An 18778-nucleotide genomic window follows, 5' to 3' on the forward strand; every position below is an offset into this window, starting at 1 on the left:
TCAGGCAACTGCCAAGATCATCATTAATTAGAGTTTCACATTTGTGGAAACTGCCCATAAGCCTATCTGGGTATGGGTAGAACCAGCCACTCACTATAAAAGCCTAAAAGTAACCACATAGGTGAAGGGTAGCCAATGTGAAAGGATTATCTTGACAGAATGAAATGGAAATAACCAGCAAAAACTAAGCTAAATTACCAAATAACTACTCAGTATTTCCTGAGCAACTAACTAGACACTTAGAACTTCATGATGAGTAGAAGCAAAAATTCATTCTGAAGTCTTAAACAAATTTTCCAACTGAAGAAACCACTATAAAAACATAGGCAGATGAAATGAAATTCAGTATGTGAGCAGGGCATTCAGATTTCATACCTAACCAACATGATAATACTTATGACTAAGGATTTTTTCTTTTCTTTTTTTGAGAGTAAAGAGTAGAGACAGACTAGTTTCAAACAAGTATTAAAACAATTACTTTGGAACCCCACTGAAGGAAAATTGATTGTGCAAATAAAATAATAAAAGAATTGCACAAATAAAGTAATTCTAAGAGATGTTAATTTAATTGGATTATGCACTAAAGTTCAAGTTGGTCCCCAATTATCTCGGTTACAAAATGAAGAGCAACAGAAACTGCAAATGAGTCATGAAGAAGCTGTATTTGGGTTTAAACTAATCTAGAAAATTATATGGCACTGGTCAGTAATGAACTTTAGCCAACAGCTTACAAGTGAAATAATCCTCATGCCCTCATATTATCAGAACTTTAATGGGAAGCAAAATTCTAGAAGACTTTTAAGAAATAAAGCTTTGGAAGACTTTTTTTAAAAGGGTGAAATAACATAAATTTGACTCATTTCAAGTCAATTATATTAAGTGAGAGAAAGGAGGGCAGCTGAGGAAGAGTTCAAAAATGAGCTACTTGGTAAGCAGGCAGCCTCTGCTCACAAGCCCAGTTAGCCCAGATCCTACATCCTGATGGAGGAAATTCAGACAGAGGCCAGATCTAGTCCCCCAGAAGCAGGCCACAAGCAAATCCAAGTTACCCAGGATATTCTCTAGAAACAAGTCTAGGAAGAAAAATTCCTCCTGACTTCCAAACGTGTTTACGCATTACTGGGGAGTGCCATGTTTTAGTACATACCAAGTTTCACTTCTGCATTTTCTGTCAGCAATACATTCTGACCCTTGATATCCCGGTGAATCACGTGGTGGGCATGAAGATGTGCCAATCCCTATACAAAGAAGAGAAACATGAGTATTTTAGATACAATAGTGGAAGTGCTAACAAAGAAAAGGCTTATCAGGTGATGTCACCTTTCTAAACAAAATGTTTCTTTGATTCAATTGGTTTTGTAAAATCCCCCCAGTAGGTACATATAGAGATCCTTAGTATTTTTGCAATATGTAGCTTAGAAATAATCATAATAATATAAGTTTTATCAAGCACTTTACAAAGATTATCTCATTTTATCCTCACAAGATTCATGGAAGATATGTGTTATATTTTTTTTAAAGCCCTTACCTTTGGTCTAAGAATCAATACTAAGTATTAATTTCAAGGCAAAAGAGTCATAAGGGCTAAGTAATTGGAGTTAACATGGCTTGTCAAGAGTCACACAGCTAGGAAGTGTCTGAAGACAGTTTTGAACCAAGGACCTCCAGAGCATCTCCAGATCTGGCTCTTTATCCACTGAACCACTTTGCCACCCCAATAGATGCTATTATTATCCTCGTTTTACAAATGATGAACTGAAAGAATGAGAGAAGTTAATGTACTTGCTCAGGAGCACACAAATAATAAATGCCTGAGGTGGATTTGAACTTGGGTCTTCCTGATTCCAGATCCAGCACTCTGTTTGTTGAATCTAGCTGCCTTTTCAGGTGTATATACACCTCTATTAACTCCCCTTACCATACCTGGACTCCACACACATACACACCATTGGAAATGGTAGGGCTCAACATCTGTGCATCATCAGTGTTTTGGGTCTATGGTTTTAAGGCATTTTCAATCACTAGGAGAAGTTTCAGAGCAATAAATTTAAACTGTTTATATGTAGGGTGTTTCCTTTCCCACGCTAAACGTCAGTTCTTCAGCGGATGACCACATGTGTATATATGACCTAAATTTATCCCAGGAGAGTGAGTGAGGCTGGGGTTTAAAGTTTGGGCTTTGGACAAGAGCAAGTTCTCCCACCGTATGCTGACAAATCAAAAATTCTCCTTGGCTCTATCTCACCCTTCCCGACCTCCCTCTCTCAGCATTCAGTGCCACTGCTGGCAGAAGGACCTCACATTCAAAATAAAACATCTCTCTTTCCTGGGAAAACAAAACCTACTGGGTACTGGCCTTGAATCTGGGCTGGTGCCCAAATGACTGTGCCTCATAAGGGGTGGTGGAAGAAGAAAAACATATGTTGCATTCAAATGTGCCTCCAAGAGACTTTAGGGATCACTGATGGTGGATGGAGTTAACCAAAAAACCACATCTTTACAAGTCACTGACTTGATTTCTACTTATTTTCAAGGTTGAACATAGTCTTGAAATTACATTTTGCCCTTACAAAATACAGGTACTTAAGTTTAATTTTAGAAACTGCCAACATAGAAAAGGAATGGAGTATGAGGTTACTTTGGGAAGGGGGTGGGGATTAAATTTATTGTTTAATATTTATATATATTCCCAAGTTAGTTGTTTAAAATCTTTTTATCACTCATGATACTGAAAAAAGGACCATTATCATCTACTAGGAAAAAAAGGGAGTTGGGGGGAGGGGGGGGATCAGGAAGAGTGAATATAAGGTTTTTTGCTGTGTGTGTGTGTGTGTGTGTGTGTGTGTGTGTGTGTGTGTGTGTGTGTGTTTAAATTTACAGCTGCAGGATTAAAACTAAACCCAACAGCTGCTTTGGAGCACTAATTTTTCTAACACAAGGGCTTTTAAAACAATCATTTACTAGTTTGTCTCTGAAACAGAATAAGGCTTATTTGGGGTCTCTTGTTTGTTTGTTTTTCCACAACACAGGATATGTACAGTCTTACACAACAAAGCATGAACTAGGAACAATTCACTTTTAAAAATACTGCAGCCTCATCAAGAGAGTCCCTTCTCTGACTGGGTGGCACATCCCCCCACCTCCTTTGCCTACCACCTCCACCTTAGAAAAATAATTTCTCCCATTTGCACCTGCACAAATGCTATTTCCACTGACCTAGCTCACTTCCACTCCCCAACCTTCAAGATAATCTCAGCAAACAAATATTCACTTCCTCACAGATGAATGAGACCTAAATAATAATAATAATAATAATAATAATAATAATAATAATAATAATAATAATAATAATAATAATAGTAAACAAAGATGAAACTTTGTATCCCTCGGATCTGAAAAGCACTCATGTGGCTGTGTGGGTATGTGGGTGTAATCTTACTGACTGCTAGAAAATAATTCAAGAAACAATTTACACTTACTTCTTTGGATAAAACTAAAGTAGCCAAGAATGATTTACTCTTGCCATTGAAAGGAAAACAATATAAACATTACATGCCATCATTCTCAAACCTATTCAATGTTAAACCCAGAAGAAGAGAGACTGGAGGAAAGGAATACTCAGGATTTCTCTTCCATGCCCATGTGTGTGGTGTGGCAGAGTTAAAGGGTGTCCAGCTTTACTTACTACTCATTAGCTAAGGGACTAAAACCACATACTTAACATTTCTACACTTTTCTTCTGAAAAGAGTGGGTCAAGGGGAAGTGAAGGGGGTTCAGTGGATTGAGAGTCAGACCTAGAGAAAAGAGGTCCTGGGTTCAAATCTGTATAGCTGTGTGACCCTGGGCAAGTTACTTAACCCCCAATTGCCTGGCCCTTACCACTCTTTTGTCTTAGAACCAATACACAGTATTGATTCCAAGATGGATGAGGAAAAGGGAGGCAGGAGGGAAGGGGGAAAGAGGGGAAGTAAGAGTAAGGATAGTAAGAGTTTAACAGAGTTGAACTAAATTTAATTGACTGGTCTATCAGGGTCTGTAGAGCGAGAACCTAGAAAGCCACTCCAGGTAATCGTAGCCTTTAGTTTTCAATAATAGGGTGCAAAGGAAAGCCAGCCAGTGTGGGTACAGGGGCTCCATCCTCAAACATTCTGATCCTTGGGGACTTTTTTTTTTAAGTCTTTACCTTTTGTCTTAGAATAAATTCTGGATATTGGTTCCAAGGCAGAAGAGTGGTAAGGGCTGGGCAGCTCGGATGAAGTAAGTTGCCCAGGGTCACACCATGAGGTGTGAATACCAGCCCCTACAGATTTGTCTTGAGGATAAGAAGAATTAACAAATGTCCTTCTGTGTTTGGCTAATACTTGACAACTCTACATTCAAACTATTAGCTCTCTAAAGCAATGCAGGAAGACCACTATAAGAAACTAAACTGATAGCCATAGACAGAGCCACAGATTACCCAAGGCTCTCACTCTGGCGGCACTGGGGACTAGACAAAATGACCTTGTATTAATCACCTCACAGTAGAGAAGAGGACACAGAAGCCCTAGAAGGAGAATTCAATTATCCAAGACCACAAGGCTAGTTAACAGAAGAGTCAATAGCAATTCATAAAAGGGAACGCTGACTTTAAAGACTTTGTAAGCACAAGTTTAACAATCATTTTGAATGCTATGCGCTTGAGATAAGAGTGAAGCAGAATAAGTGTTCCACATCTCCACTTTCTAGGTTATTTTTCCCCTTTTTTCTGGGTGTCTTCATATTTCTCAGATGTCCCAACTCCCAACTTGATAGGGAAAAAAAAATGTAAACCGTTATTTTCCGTCCTAGAATTAATACTAGGAATTGGTTCCAAAGCAGAAGAGTAGTAATGACTAGTCAGTGGGGATTAAGTGACTGGCCCAGGATCACATAGCTAGAACGTATCTGAGTTCACATTTGAACCCAGGATTGCCAGGCTCTCAAACCACTGACACACCTAACTGCTCCTTCAATGAAATTTTATAAAGAAAATCTGTCCACAGCAGAGATTCTGATAAATGCATTTATATCTAAACCATAAACCAATGAAAAGCCTCTCCTGGGGTAACTGGATTTTAGTTACTTCAGTTAAATAAATATATCTACGGTGAAGGAAAATACTATGGTGGTACCAAGGATACAAAGGAGTTTATAATCTATTAGGAGAGTAAGATACATATGTAATGATGATGAAATGTAGTAGAATAAAAATATAAGTTATATACAAAATATATTATATCCAAAAAAATTGCAAGTTATATACAAAAAACATGAGAATATAAATGGCTCAGTGAGGTAAAGTTAACTTAAGAAATACAGGAAAAAGGGAATGTTGGCAGCAGTGTGGAGGATATCAGAGAAAGCTTCAGAGGAGCAGGGATATCCAAATTGTGCCTTAAAAAAGGGGGAGGAATCCCCTAGCTAAAAGATGTATGTTCTATCTAAGTTTGGGGCTTCCTCTATATCCAATTACACAAGCAGCTGCTTGTTTCTTCTTTTCATTAGGAAAAGTTTGATTAAACCCTAAATTAAACCCTATTCAACGATACCCTAAAAATTTCTTGTATGTTCATGAAATTTTTTTAAACCATGCCAAGAAATAAGGGTGTGGCACAGAGTTAATTAGAATTTGTTGGTAGCATTAGTAAGGGAAGGCAATTAAAATACCATTAAGATTAAATATGAATTTAAAAATTCAAATTAATGTGGCTAGATATTAATGCAGATATTTTAGATGTTGTTTCCTACCAGATTAGAGGCTGTGTAATCAAGCCAGGGCTCCTTAAATGCTTCCTATTGGGTTATAGAAGCTCAAATGCCTGCTACATCTGTATAATGGTTTATTAAATGAAGGTGATTCTTATGAACCATATCAAATGTACCAAATATGAAGACATTATCCTGGCTTAGCCACAGTCTGTCTTCTGAGGTTAAAGTATTTTTTTTGGTTAATATCAAGAAAATACCAGAAGGTAACGTCCACATGTTGAGGACAGGTATTAAGAGGATGAAGAAAGTCTAGCTCTACTGGTCAAACATCTTCATTTCCCATTCAACAAGGGAAACCATAATCCATTCAGACTGAAGAGGGTCTTCCTTTGTATTCAAAATTCCTTCCTAATAACTTCCATTTGTGAAACCCAAGAGTTTGGGGGGTGGGTAGGGGACAACTAAAGGATCAGTATCTCCTCCTGCCCCAGATCCACACTAATAAGAAACCAAGAGTCCTTTCCTCCACAGATAGAATCATAGATAAGGACCCAAAAAAGGGGGAAAGAAAAAAAAAGAAGAGGGACATGGGAACGGAAGCTGGAAAGGAGAGAAAGAAGGAGGAAGGAGAAGAAAGAGGAAGAAAGACATAGGAGAGGAGAAAAAGAGAAGAGGAAGGAATAAGAGGAAATGAGAACAGGGGGATTCCAGTCGAGTTAGATTTTTCAGGTTGAGAATCTTTAAAAATCTTCTGAATACATCATGAGCCAGCGGCAGTTCCTGAAAGGTAGCATTATGTGTGAAGCCACAACAGCTACTTAGAAACCTAGTCTACAAATATAAGCCAGTTTTCCATTGGGCTATAAACATAATGAAACACTCAGAACTTTTCCACATTAATATTGCAACATGCTGAACACAAGTTGACATGGCAATATTGAAAGCCAGCATTTCAGAACTATGAACATTGATTTTAATCCTTTATAATGGGTTCCCATGAAAACAACTATTGGGGATTAGTTTTCATCTTTTTTAAATTTTAGTTTATGCTCCAAAAACAAAACCACTATAATGATGCAAATAACAGAAGTACTACGTTGGCAGTTTAAAAGATATATTTCCAAAGCTATGAGTCTCGGGGGGTGAAGGTGGGAGAAAGATAGGAAAGTCGATCAATAAATATTTATTGAATGCCTGTTATAGATGCCACAAATGGTTAGTTTGTTTTAAAAAATCCATTTGCGCATCTTTCAGTAAACTACCTAATATTTGTTAGAATCACTGAAACGATGTATCATTTTTAATAACCAAAACTCCTTTGAGTGATAATACGTAGAATTACTTGTCAACTCTGGAAGAGAGGAGGCAGACAACATGAACCATGTAATCTTGGAAAACTTATATGTAAATTTGGTGCTAGAATAAAATAAAGAAAAAATTATAAAAATTAAATTTTTTTCAAAAAAATCTTCAATGTATTTTTTATTAATAATCTTCTTTTGAGACTTCATCCAATTTCTACTGAGCCCAATTTAATTTCTTTTAGGCCAAGATACCTACAAGTACTTGATAATCTACAAAGGAAACAAGTTACACGTCTCTATTGCCACCACTCAAAAAATCCATAGGCACAGATAGACAGTTTGATGAATGGCAAGTTGCCTCCTTTTCTCACCCTCAGAATCTCTCTGGAGATGTAAGCTATCCAATCTTCTTTCAATGTGTTGCCTTTGGTGTTCTTCACAAGGTCTGTAATGGATCCTGCACCACAGAATTCCATCACCAGCTAAAAGACAAACAAGAGATATATATGAGATACAAATCCACAATCATCCAAGACAGCAATCAGATTCTGGCTTCTCCATAGAGCAAAGGACAGAAAGAGCCATATGAAAAGCAGCTGGTTCTCTCTCTTCCCCTCTCCCCTTTCTTCTTTAACCACATGAAAAGCAGAACCACTAATAACGTTACCCCCGATAAAAGAACGACACGTGTAATTGTCAGGGTTTCCAAAGAGTAGACGGAGCCCATTTTCATCATCTGATTAATTCACGATAGACTCTGATCCAGGAGATCAGGCTTTCCATGGGATATTTCACAGGAATACTAACACTGCTCATCACATCTGGAGCAAAATCACTTAAGTGATCACACTTTGGCACCTACCCTACAGTTTCTCTCATCTAATGAGGCTGTGAAGACAGCACGCCAATTTGCATCTTCAATGTCCAATTACCAGGACTCTGTCTGCTGTCCCGTTTCCCAAATACACATTCAAAGATCAAAAGCACTCAGATATTTCCCACTTTCACACCTATCAACAGCATCTCATTTAGGCTCAATAACAAGCTGCCCATATTCCAAACACACTATTTGAAGGGGAGAAAAAAAAACTCTTAAAGGCAATGAACTCATTAGGTTGTAAATACAAATGCACCCAGCAATCTCACACTTTTTTCTATGACCTAAAACTAATTATTCTTTTAACATGTGCTTAACTAAACATGTAACATGAGATTAAGTCATCTTAAAAAATAAATAAATAAAAACGAAAACAAAAAAAAGAGTACTTTTGGCCACGAACTAGTTATTCTACCCTGACCTAGCTTGACCATGGATGGAAATGTTGCTTTCAAGTGGTAGGCTATGCATGTTCCTTCGTAGCAATATAGAATATTCTTAGCAAAAAAAAAAAATCTGATTAAATCATTGCTGTTGTTACTAAAACAAGTAAATCCTAGATGACCCCAAATGATCAAGGAATAGCAACTATGCTTAATTTTCTGTTTAATTGAAATTTAAACAGAAAAATTTTCAGGTGTCTAGCATTGTTGATAAAAGGCAACTTTTCTGCTAAACTACGTTGTGCATGTTTCTTTTATCACTTAAAGACCTGTGCTTTTGTCAATGTAAGAACTGCCCCCAGTGTCTCACACCTTAATAGATAGTTTTATAAGTTGCTACGATTGGGATGGGACTGGAAGTGAGGGTTGGATGGAGAAGACATTTCCTGGTGGGTCAACTTTCCAGTGATGAAACTCTAGACGTTCTCAAAGCTTGTCCTTAGACAACAGACACATGGGTCAGGTAATATGGTCTCTCCATGCTGGTAGAGCCAACCAGGATGTGATTTCTGCTGGCATAGCCTCTTGAGAACCTAGAATCACCTCCATGTTTAATGAGATACCAAGTATAAATCTTCAGTGGAAGAAGTTCTGTGCATACAATATAACTGAATAAATGAGGACAGGAATGAAGCTAGGTGGTACAGTGGATACTGCACTGGGTCTGTGTTCAGGAAGATGAGTACAAATCCAGCCTCACTCACTCATTCCTAGCTGTGAGATCATGGATGAGTTACTTAACTGCTATTTGCCTCAGTTTCCCCATCTGTAAAATAGGGAATAATAATAGCACCCAATTCCCCAGGTTATTGTGAAGACTAAATGAGATAATGACTGTAAAACACTTAGAAGAGTATCTAGAACATATTGTTACATAAATATAAGTTGTTATTATTATTATTCTGTGCCATTATTTTGATCATTTACTCTAGAGTAAAAGACTGAGCTAAATTAATATATATTGACCAAAGGCCATGTCCTCAAATTTGATGTCTAGTTCTCTCTTTTTTTATAAAATTAAATCTCAAATATGAGCACATTCATTTGCAAGATGCTTTTCTCTTCTTGTTCAAGAAAAGACTTGGGGAGAAAAAATGCCACAAAATTTACATAGATTGATTGTACTCAACAAAATTTTAGTATCATGCTTTATTTCCAGAGGTATGAATTTCTTGCTCCTTTGTTGTGCTTCCTAAAATGTGTCACTGTATGTGTCTGTAAGACATCATTATGCAAAAAACCTGAGCCTAAAATTTAAAATGCATACACATATTGATTAGTGATTCAAGCACATCGGTAAGTGTAGTCTTATTGGTTTTCTGAAAAATTATAAAAATTTAACATACATTTATGGAATGGATTCTCCCCTAGGTTATATGCCTCTCTAATTCTTTGTACTCTAAGCCCACTACCATTCTTCAATATGGTTTTCCTATCTATTATTCTCAAAATACAACACAAGAAACACAGGCAAAAAACACACACACACATGCTTTGGGAAATCTCTGCTTACCCATAATTGGTCATCATGTCCTGGAGGACTCTTCTTAATGAAAGCACCATAGTATGTTGCAATATTTCTATGATGAGAATATTTCTTCAGCATATTTATCTCCAGTTTGATTTCTTCCTCTTCATCCTGTGGGATAAAACAAAAAACAAAGAACTAAATACATATCTCAAAGGAAATATATTATTCCACTTTACCACACATAAAAGGAAAACAAAGTTCTAGGTCTCCCTATTAATAAGGGAGATATATATGCGCTTGTTCTTATGCCAAGAATTTGGTCCATGCAGTTAACACATAAATCACATAGTATAAATCTCAATCTGCAAAGGACAAGATATAGTAGGTTAAATATTACTTTTTCTGTCCCTTAAGCTTTCTGAGACTCAGGTTTCCTTACATGAAGGGGACACAAATGGCCTTTGAGAAATTTTACAACTTTAAAAATCCATGAGTCTTCTGATTTTAACTATGAATGAAGAAAAAAAGCACTTTTCCCGCAACAGAGTATTTAGGGGCATATAACCAAACTGAAGAGAATGCCTATTTTCTTGGATCACTAGGGTATATATGCCAGTCACCTAGAATAAAAAAAAATCTGGTCAGAGAGGTTAACACAAATTAAAAGGAGAAATGAGACTGTGATATGCACTGGGGGTAAAGATCTACTAACCCAGAAAAAACAAACCAATGCTACTTGCTGTTTTCTATAATCAAAACATTTCTTTTCTTGAGAACTTTTTTTTTTAAAGTGCTGTTAAACTAAGAGTTTTCTTTGGCTCCATGCAAACCTTTTGCTTTGTCAAGGATTGGCAAGTAAAATAAGGGAACACAAAAAAAAAAAAAAAAAACATAAAGGAGAAGGTAGATTGCATAGCAGACTAAAAATAAAGAACAGATATATTTGCTATTAAAGACAGCTAGATGATTCTAATGTCCTTCCTTGGCTCTTATTAAAGAGTCTGACCTTCAACTATAGATGTTCGGTTCTTCAATGCTGGAAATTCTTAAACCCTTTATTGCAGCACCCCATTTTGGTAATCTAATGAGGTCTATGGACTCCTAAAAAAAGCATATTTTTAAATAATTGAAGAAAATGCTAAATTTCAGTTCAAGATTAGTTAAAACAAAGATATCTTTTTTTTTCTTATTCAAGTTCATGGAGCCCCTTGAACTCTCTATCCATGGGTAGAAGTGAGAAACAGATGGAGCATTTATTAATAAGTGCTTGGCTGAAAGAAAAATGAAAAATTGGGACAGCTCTTCCCCCCTCAACATGAAATCCTAAAAACTGTGAGATGAAGCAACAGGCAGAAAAATCAGGATGAATATGACCAATGAAAGCCTCTAGTCTCTCTGGGAAAAGATTCTTCCTTCAAAATATTTTCCATCTTTGATACTTTAATGATAGAATTTCAGAAAAGACATAATGATAGGGTCCCTCAGAATCTCCCCACTTCCTGCTTCCTTACACAAACAACAATGATACACTCTACCCATACACAGTAATAGAGCCCTACCTCCAATTTTGTTATTGTTTTTTTATTCTCCTGTAGGAGGATGGAGCATCTAAGTTGCACAGTGGAAAGAGTACAGGGTCTGGAGTCAGAAAGATTCATCTTCCCAAGTTCAAATCTGGACTCAGGCATTTACAAGCTGTGTGACCCTCAGCAAGTGCCTTAATTCTGTTTGGCTCAGTTTCCTCATCTATAAAATGAGCCTGAGATGGAAATGGAAAACCACTCCAGTTTCTTTGCCAAGAAAACTCCCAAAAGGGTCATGAAGAATTGGACTGAACAACACAAGGAGGAATCAAAAGCCTATGGAAAAGGGTTGAGAAAATGGTAAGAGAACTTTTGATATTGTTTTAGCATATCTCACCCCTAACCAAAATGTAGACTGAATGACCAGAGAAGAGATAAGACTTCAAACAGAACTGTAACTTCCAGCTTTGGTGAAGGTCATCATCAATTAAGCACTGAAGGAAGAATGATGGAAATAAGCATTAGAAAGAAAGAAGTCTAGGATAAAGATCAAGGGATAAAGATCAAGGGACTTGGGCATCAGAAGACCAGGGTTCACAACCCAGATCTTGAATTTCTTCTTCTCAGGTTTTGGCTTCACCTATAAAATGAAGGGGTTAGGGTAGACTAGACTAGACTAGACTAGACTGATGAGGTACTTTTCAACTATAACATTCCATGGTTTCATATTTTAAATAAATAATGAAACCAAAGATGTGTTTAATGATCTTGGAGAAGTCATATTCAGAATTTAGCTCTTGAATTGGCTCTGTATCAGGTAATCTTTGATTCCTCAAGCCCTCAGGTTTTAATAGATTCAGTAAAACACAAAGCACTTCTGTGATGGTGGTGGCTGATGTTAAAGGTGATTTTAAAAGTAGCTCCAATTACCAAACTGAATACCATTAGCAGAACCCATTCACATACAGCCTTTGTTTTTAAAAAAAAAAACTCTACTCATCTCAGAATCAATTCTAGGTATCAGTTCGAATAAAGGCAGGACAAATGAGGTTAAATGACTTTCCTAGGAAGTCAGATTTGAACCCAGGTCTTCCTGACTACAGTCCTGGACCTCTATTCCAAAAGCCATCTAAATGCCCCTATATGTGACCTTTTCTATCACCCCCTAACACTAGAAAGACACATAAGAGTTATATTGGTGAAGAAGCACCCTGGACCAACCTAGAGTCAGTTAGACTGAATTCAGATCCAGCCTCAGATATTTAGAGTGGACAAATCATCTCATTTCTATGCCTCAGTTTCCTCATTTGAAAAACAGGAACAAAAATACTACCTACCTGCCAAGGCTATTTTAAGGATAAACGGAGATAATATTTGTAAATCTTAAAGTGTTCTATAAATACTAGTCCTGTGGAAGCCATACATGAATGCTCATTTCTGACTACCAAATAAACAGTCTAAGATTAAACTGAGTAGCAGCTGAATAAAAAGTCAAATAATTTCTAATAAAACAAACTAATGTTCAATGTGGTTAATATTCAATATGGTTAAATTTTAGAATATGCTTCTTTTTTTTAATTTGGGATTTTTGTTTGAAAAGAAAAGAGGGAGGGAGGGAGGGAGGGAGGGAGGGAATAAGAGGAGGAGGGGAGGGGAAGGACCTGCCACTTTCAGATCTTTTATATTCATTTTAATTATATGATTTTTTTAGCTTTTAAAAGAACATAAATCCTCTCTCCTGAGCCTTACAATAAACCTGTGAATTAGGTATCGCTGGTATTCTAATGTAAATTTTATAGAAAAAGAAACTGAGGTTCAGCTTAAGTGATTTGTGCAAAGAAGGGACAGAATCTAAAACCCCCACTCTATTGGCTATATCAAATTGCCTTCAATCCTACTTAATATATAAGTCCCCTTCAAAATACATAATTAACCATTCATTTCAATTCATTCCACCAATAGAGAAATTAGGGCAAGAGAAAGTAAAAATACATTCATCCTAGCATAACTACAAAAAGACAGCTAATTACAATATTCCTACTTCATTTTCTGTTCCTTTTATGCTCTCATACACATGCAAAGGGTGTAGTAGAATAAGAATGACCACAAACAGTTTGGCACAGCATCATGGCAGAGTGTGTTACTGCCTGACTCACCAAATCCACCTCCTGTACTCTCTGGGTATTCTTTATGGGTCTTCTGGCCAAAAACTGACATGAGCTTGCCCAACTAATCTTGTGGGGTCTAACAAGTCCCTAGTAAAAAGTCAGTATGTGACTTCAGCCATAAACAAGCACATGTTGGGAAAGTGAGTGGTGTTACTCCTGGGGCATGGTCCACGTTTTATTGTGTCTAGTTCTGCGGCAAAAAATAAATAAATAAGTGAATGAACAAATAAATAAATAAATAAAGGCCAAATAATCCATTTACCACAACTGGGTTGCTGTTATTAACTGAATGAAAAGTGAGCTCAAATTTATTTTATTCCCTTTATGAATGCAGTAAACTAGTGACTTAAGACCACACATAAATTAAAAAAAAAAACTGAACGAGAACTGTTTCTTTTCCCCAAAAGGACACCCACAAAAATAATAACGATAAGAGTGCCCCTAAAATAAAAATTTAAGATCTGCAAAGGGTTTTATAAACATGACCTCATTGATCTTCTCTCAGCAACCCCGTGATATAAACATGACAGGTACACTGTTATCTCATGTGTATAGATGAGGTCAAATGGAAGCAAAGAAGATTCATTTTAGAATGGAGAGAATATACATTCTATATTTAGAATGGAGAGAATATACATACAGAAGGGAGGGAGGGAGGGAGGGAAGGAGGGAGGGAGGGAGGGAGGGAGGGAGGGAGGGAGGGAGGGAGGAAGGAAGGAAGGAAGGAAGGAAGGAAGGAAGGAAGGAAGGAAGGAAGGAAGGAAGGAAGGAAGGAAGGAAGGAAGGAAGGAAGGAAGGAAGGAAGGAAGGAAGGAAGGAAGGAAGGAAGGAAGGAAGGAAGGAAGGAAGGAAGGAAGGAAGGAAGGAAGGAAGGAAGGAAGGAAGGAAGGAAGGAAGGAAGGAAGGAAGGAAGGAAGGAAGGAAGGAAGGAGGAATATATGGCATTCTTCCCAATAAAACTATCAGACTATCTCAACTCTGACATTAAAGCAAAAGCAACATATAATTCTTGGACTCTGTCAAAAGAAACTTATCACAGGAGGATGTACTTCATTGAGCTTTTTAAACTTTTTGTGAAGATAACAAATACCCTCCAGGATTTTATATCCATAGAGCCATCCTAAAGAACAGTAGAAAGTCTCAAAAGACTGGACAGACTTTTGTCAAAACTTAAATTTTTCAGAATCTGCTGGGTTAAAAAAAAAAAAAAACCACAACCTCTTTCAAGAAGTTAATGTTCTTATCCATTACAAACCTTAAGCTTTTATACTCTGTTGAGGGAAAGGAAATGGGGAGAAACAGCAAGAAGAACCTTCCTCTCATACACTTGTCTAGCAGAAAATTAGACATGAAGAAATAAGAGTGTGGGTCCTGAAAGCATACAATGATAAATACTTCTGGCAAATTATTATATGCAATATAAAAATTTAAATACCAGCAAGCTTGGCAATATCTTAGATTACTCCAATATGACTATAACATTCTTTAAAACTATAAACCTACAAGAAAGCCAATGATTTCTGCTTTTTAAGTATTTCAAAAGCAGAAAACAAGTTCGGGAACAGATGACATCCAGAAATAAGAACACTGCTCTCCCACTGAAAGTGTTTCACAAACAACAGAGCAGGCTAACTGTATGGATTTCCATAGCACCACCACTGTCCTCACACAAATGATATCAACATACTTCATGGAATGGAGAGGTGCTAGGTATGACTGAAATCTGGAGTGGCTAGCCTGGAGAAAACATATCCACAATAGGCATGGCACTTGCCAAGTGTTATTTGCTAAATGGAATTGACTCTTAATTATTATGACCACAACTATTATAGTTTTCTTGTTTGGTTGGTTTTTTAAGGCAGTAAAATGAAGTAATCCTCTTGTCTCAAATCACCCTTTGGACCCAACAGGTTTTAACTAAAAACAAGTTTGGTGGTCTTGATCTTGAGGGGTAGGGGTGGGAGGTAGCTCTTTTAATTTATTCAGATAATGTCCCCAATAAGATTAAGTTGCATTGGGAAGGCCATATAAGTATATCTGTTTATCCTGGGTACCTCTGCTAAGTCCAAATTACTTTTGCCATTACCCTCCCTCCCCATCTGGGAGCCCACTTTCATGTTAAAAAAATTTTTGTTAAAAAAGACAAGGATAATTCAAAAGAGAAAAGCTGCCTTTCTTGGTGAGTGGAGCAAGACTTAGACCTTTTTCCCCAAAAGGAGAGGCAGCTGGTAACCTCCCTTTAGTGATCTGATGCAGCTGACGCCAATTACCATTTTGGACTATAACCAATGGGCAAAAACTCTCACAGAAAAGATCTTTGTCTTTGCCAGTGATGAGACTGGGGAATGAGTTTTCACTTGCCTTCACTCACTTTTATTGAGGCCAGACAGAAAAAGGGGAATGTGGAAGGGAGTGTTGGGTTTTTTGTTTTTTATTTTTTCTTTTACTTATTTATTAGTAGGCAGTTATGAGACTACAAGTAGTAGGTCTCCAGGAACTTTAAAATACTACTTCAGTCTTCTCACTGATGTACATTCCCATTTGGCTAATGGTTATTAGTTGTCTAGCTAGCAAAAAAAGAGAGAGAGAGACAGAGAGACAGAGAGACAGAGAGAGAGAGAGAGAGAGAGAGAGAGAGAGAGAGAGACAGAGACAGAGACAGAGACAGAGACAGAGACAGAGACAGAGACAGAGACAGAGACAGAGACAGAGACAGAGACAGAGACAGAGACAGAGAGAGAGGTAACCTTCAGGCAGAACAGCTCACTAGGCTCAAGCACCATCTTAGTCCCTGAATCCCCCATAGGGTCTAACCTACTCAGATCATAAAAGCACCACTTTCCCTACTGGACAAAAAATAAAATGCTATTTACTGAGGATGAAAAACTGGAGAAAAACAAATCGTCGGTCATCCTCTTTAAAGGGTAAAGCTGCCATGTCATAAGCTATAAAATAAAAGTCCTTAAAAAGTTGTAACACCAGAAAATTTAACCTAGATCAGCTCTTGGATTAAAGGCATCCGGAGGCTGACCATTCCAAAGCATATTTCACCTCACTGTCACATTCATCTCCCTATCACACATCTTCAAACATGTCAGTCGTCTTGAAATTCTTCCACAGCCACCTGTTGCCAACTTAAAGTATAAGGGCTTAATCAATACTCATTGACTCAATGGACAGTGTGGGATTCAGGGCTCTTGCCAATCTGGCATCTACCTCCATTTCTGGTTTGTCTGTCTTTTTTTAACTCATTCTGTTCTTCAAGAGCCCAATGCTCCAGGCAAATTAGGTTACTTAACATCCCCCAGCACACATTTCATTATCTCCTGTGTCTCTTCCTTGGCGGAGGTTAGAAATTGTCCTCAGCAATCCATCTCCCATGGCTAACCTAATCACTAAAGAGTAAATTTAAATGCTCTATTCCCCAGAAAAATCTTTCCTGAACTTTTCCCTTGTCACATAATATTTTGTACTCCTCTAAAGTGGATTATTTTTTTATTGTTCTCTTAAGAAGTCAGGGGACAAAGCAGACAGAGTGACAGACCCGGAATCTGGAAAATCTGAATTCATATTCTAGCAGACTGACTAGCTATGTGACCAATGGCAAATCAATTTATTTGGCTACCTACCTCAGTTTCTTCATCTGCAAAATAGAGACCATAATAATGTCATTGGCCTCCCAGGGCTCTCATGAGAAATAAAATGATACAATATCTATAAAGCACACTTTGGGAACCTTAAAGCCACATAAATGCTAGCAATCGTTGTTATTATTATTATTGTAAGCTCCATGAGTACAGAAAAACTTTCAACTTCTCTTTGTTTTCACCAATCTACCATCTACCACAGGTGGCACTTAAATAAATGTCAACTGTCTAGAAATAATTTTCTTTTACTCAGATTCTCATTAAGTTCTCAAAGTTAATTTGTCCCAGAGTGAAAACTTGACAGAAATCTGTTCTTAAATTACCAGGAGCATTTGGAGGGCATGAACTTTCCCCAAATGTCAGTATCATCTTGTTGAATGAATAAAGTATGTATGAGGGGAAAGGGGGGGGGGGGGGACCACTCTACTATTACGAATCCCCTTTTTCATAGATGAGGAAACTGAAGTCCAGAGAGTTTAAGTGATTTAACCAAAAATCACACAAATAAGGCAAAGAGGGGACTTGGAACACAGGTCTTCTGATGAGAGAGCCTATGCTCTTTCCATCTATACTTTTTGTTTTGGTTTTTTAAATATTTCTCTTTCTAAACCACTATAACTTGAATAACCTCAAATACCCCATGACAAAGGAGCAGAGGTTTCCTTTCTCAGCCTCCCACTTCAATTGCCATTGAACCCCACAAGTAAGGCTTAGGGAAGCCCTCCGGTCTTCCTTATATCAGAGGTGTCAAATAAATATTTGCTCCTTCTTGATTTTTGTTTTTGTTGTTTTGTGATGGTTGCTCCGTATCCTTAACTTTCTCTTCTCATCCCACTCTCTTTTATCCATTCCTGGATCAATCAAATCAGGCACAGCCCAGCCAAGACTCCACACTCATGCTGGTGGTCAGTGGCTTGTGGTGGCCTTATGCATTTGCTTTAGATGCTAATACCCATTCCAGGTAAAAAGTGGGAGAAGGCTCCAGTAGTGCAGGAAGGCCAAGTCCCACAACTGGACAAGGTCTTCAGGTCTGAATGAGGAAATAGTTGAAACTGCAGGAAAACAGGAAAAACAAGCAAAAAGGATGGGGAGCTGGGTGAGGGGAGTGTTTGGTATGGGGGAGAAGTAGGCCTGGGCTTATCTAACAGGCATCATTTATTTTTGGGTGCATCCATACAATAGTAGGAGCAAAAGCTGACCTTTAATAAGACCTAAAACAAAAGATGGTAGTGCAAAGGGTGATGATGCAAATATGAGGAAGAAATGGAGTCAGTGATCCAGAAAGGATTTCTTCTCAAAAGAAAAAGAAGTAGCAGTCAAGGGAACAAATAAATGAAAATTAGATCATGAGTGAATGGAATCTTAATCTATTCAGAACAGACCAAAATATGGCTAGTAGTGGCTAGAAAATGAGAACAGCTGGCAAAAAAGGATGACTGTGCATGAATCTCTTTGGTCACAGTTATCCACAGTGGAAAGCAACATCTCTAAAAGTGATGGATGGCATATACCATATTCCCTGAAACCCTCAAATTCTACACCAGAGAACCATATTAATTAGGGCTGACTTTACTGCTCATAACCTCCAGAAAAGTAATCCCTTATGAGCAGATT

General features: G+C 37.5%; 1 protein-coding gene across 20 annotated transcripts in view; it reads right to left on the bottom strand.

Moving 5' to 3' along the window:
• Nucleotides 1-18778, bottom strand: part of MAP4K4 (mitogen-activated protein kinase kinase kinase kinase 4) — a 258922-nt gene that overhangs the window by 79937 nt on the left and 160207 nt on the right. For all 20 annotated transcript variants that reach the window (XM_056808412.1, XM_056808409.1, XM_056808411.1 and 17 more), the window contains exons 4-6: nucleotides 9869-9994; nucleotides 7407-7517; nucleotides 1148-1238 (exon numbers count right to left, since the gene is read on the bottom strand). In XM_056808412.1, coding sequence (XP_056664390.1) covers nucleotides 1148-1238; nucleotides 7407-7517; nucleotides 9869-9994 — 328 coding nt within the window. The remainder of the gene's footprint in view (nucleotides 1-1147; nucleotides 1239-7406; nucleotides 7518-9868; nucleotides 9995-18778) is intronic.

This window comes from Monodelphis domestica, chromosome 8 (genome assembly GCF_027887165.1).
Source record: "Monodelphis domestica isolate mMonDom1 chromosome 8, mMonDom1.pri, whole genome shotgun sequence".
Taxonomy (NCBI): Eukaryota; Metazoa; Chordata; class Mammalia; order Didelphimorphia; family Didelphidae; genus Monodelphis; species Monodelphis domestica.